Source organism: Morone saxatilis, unplaced genomic scaffold (assembly GCF_004916995.1).
Source record: "Morone saxatilis isolate NCDOM2014 unplaced genomic scaffold, NCSU_SB_2.0 Contig17, whole genome shotgun sequence".
NCBI classification, from domain to species: domain Eukaryota; kingdom Metazoa; phylum Chordata; class Actinopteri; family Moronidae; genus Morone; species Morone saxatilis.
The window spans coordinates 9,764,495-9,767,393 of record NW_023339729.1 but is presented as its reverse complement, the minus strand read 5'-3'; the positions used below and the strand labels follow the sequence as shown (position 1 = coordinate 9,767,393).

The 2,899-nt window shown below is 37.3% G+C and overlaps 1 protein-coding gene across 1 annotated transcript in view; it reads right to left on the bottom strand.

Moving 5' to 3' along the window:
* rbm20 (RNA binding motif protein 20) overlaps window positions 1-2,694 on the bottom strand; it is a 46,782-nt gene extending 44,088 nt beyond the window's left edge. The window contains exon 1 of the mRNA XM_035660862.1: window positions 2,092-2,694. Coding sequence (XP_035516755.1) covers window positions 2,092-2,213 — 122 coding nt within the window. The 5' untranslated portion in view covers window positions 2,214-2,694. The remainder of the gene's footprint in view (window positions 1-2,091) is intronic.
* Between the last annotated feature and the right edge of the window lie 205 nt (window positions 2,695-2,899).

Here is a 2,899-nt window from a genome sequence, read left to right as displayed (position 1 = left end):
TATATATATATATAAAACATATAACAGTACATATAACAGTACAGTAACTAGACTGAAATGGTAATGTATAGTATCTGCAATTCTAATGATATAAATATGTACCCTGGTGTTTCTGGCTTTAAGTAGTTGTGTATTAACAGTTGTTCAGTGTATCCTTTAGAAAGAAGAAGAAGATACATGATTGGCTAATACAAAATCTTAGACAACCCGGCAGGATATCAGGTGGGGCAGCACATCCTTAATTCGTTGACGATCTAAAATAAGCAGCAGACTGAAAATCCATGTATGGACTGCTGGAGTGTTTTACTTTGGCGCTTAGCAAATAATCAAATTAAATGTTTCCACCAACATATTTACATAAAAATACACATTCACAATTTCCTCTTATTCACTACACTCCTGGGTCCATGACAAACCTTTGACCAATAAAGCCAGTAGCATCCAAAAGCCTCCAGTGTAGCACACAATCTTTAATGCAAATAACCTGGTTGTCCCTAATGAGCTGCTAATGAGGACAACAATACTAATCAATAAAAAGAAAAAACAATTAATTCCTCTCCTAATATACAATGCTGCAAAGCACTCTATTGCGGTTTAGCTACGAGATACGTAAAGCGTCTTATAATCTCACCCAGTGCTGGGATACAGCTATATGGCGAAGCTGACGGACTGAATGTAGGGCCTTGCGGTGTTTTCACAGCAAGACGCCTGACTTAAATTACTTCACCAGATGCATTTTTTTTTAGAGACACTACGTCGTAATTTCTCAACTCCAAATTAACACATTTTTAAAAATGTCTTGTAGAGAAGATATGGTATGTTCAACATGAATTTGGTGGTTTTATGTTTACAGTACATTGTGGGAAAACACCTTATTTTGTATAATCATTTTAACTTAACTAACAGAAATTAATTTGTGTTGATAACCGCATTCACTTAAAAGGTTGTCTGCATTTAACAAAGCTGTACAAATTAAATTATGTACATTGCTGTATTTTGGGAAAATAATATTTATTCCCTTGTGAGTAAAGGTGCAAATCTGAAGACGGATAACAAAGTAGAAAGTAGTTTAGTTAATTATATTTAATATATGACCACTAAGTATTTTTAAACCTTACGTTAAACAACCTAAACAATAAACTTAAACATTCTAATATTTTTGCATTTATATAGGTTTTAAGAAATGTTTTTTTTCTTCTCCTGGATGTACACAATGCATGTAATAGTTGTAAAAATTGAAGGTAAAATAAAACAAATTCTTGTCTTTGTAAAAACAGTTCAGCTGGAGTTAAAACTAAGAACATGACTTGTTATATAAGACTTGTTATATAAGACAGATAAGACAGTAAAGCCAATTTTCCGTGTTTACATAAAACCTAATCACAGTTTTTAGGTACTTAAAACAAAGAACAAATTAAATGATTAATTATACAACAAACATTTAAATCAAATTATCTTGATCTACTCTCACCACCATAGAGTACTCAGGCCAGTCTTTACTGAGACACAAACATCTATATGTTTTGCACAATTTGACATTTATGTTATTTTCATTTTCTTTCTTAAAATAAAACTTTACTTCAAAAAGATAAGACCAATAAATATTAGATATCAGAAATGATTGAATGAGTAAAATAAGAATAATTTTTGTCTTTTCTCTGAGTCTCTTTTTAGAGTGAGGATATGCATTTAAAGTTAGTTTTAAGCTGTTTTTTCATACTCTTCTTGATATTTACATTTTTACAAGAATATAGTCCAGTTTATATACACTCTTGTTTTACTAGTCTTTGTTGTATTAGGCTTAACACTATTTCACAGGAAATACCTAAATACTTAGTTCTACAACAGACAGCACATTTTAGTTGCACTGTAGGAGATTTCATGCGGACGAACATTCCAGTACAGATATAATTCATCTTCCAGAAGTACTTCCCACCAACAGAGCTTCTTTTGGAAATTACAGTGTATTCATGAATGCCGTCAACCAAATCCCTGTGGAACAAATTAATTTTTCATACAGCCATGTGAGAACCAGGCATGTGCCTATACTATATATACCTTCTGGTGGTGGTGAACATAGTTTCCTCTTACCTCTGCAAGAGTTCACTTGTTGTCTCAGGGGGGTATCCGCCACTTTGTCCTTTTCCCAGCATTTTTGTATGGCCTTTCTTGACACTCTCAGTGCTACTTGTCCGATCCCAAGCTTGCTGCATGGCAATACAAACTCCCTAGCACCACCTGCAGTCTTAACACCCCTAACCTCCCCAAACACCCCACTCAAAAATAACTATCACAGTCCAAAGACTGCAAATCCTGATGAGGCAACTTTCTCTAGCCTGCTCTGTTCTTCTCTCCCCTTACTGCATGGACAGATGACAGAAAGGCCAGCAGGCAGGAAAAGACCGGCTGCTGAGCGGGGGCTCTTCCACTCAGCTACTCCTGATCGACAGCGGCAAAGGCTGCAAAGCCCCCTTTAGGCTCTTCTCTCTAACTCTCTTTCCCTATAAACTACACTATATACTCGTACAAGAGTTTCCTTCACTTTCCCTCTTCTCTCCAGAGTCAAAACATGGGGAAATCAGAGCAGAGCCTCTTCAAAGGGAAACAGGAGGTTGACTGAGTGAACGTTAAGAGGGAATAACAGACGAGGTGGGCTCAGGGGACAGCAGAAGGGGGGTGAGTTGAAAGGGACCAAATGGGAGTTCCTGCCCGGGACAGCTCCACGCGGCACAACAACAGGGACAAGAAAGTCCCTCTTGCCACTGCTGATTATCACCTCTGCAGTCCCACACAAACACACACCCACAGACACACGCACTCTCACATAGTCTGGCCAATGAAGGGATTCACTGTGGTTCTGGGAATGCCATCAGTCACTCAGTAGGTGTCGGGATCAATT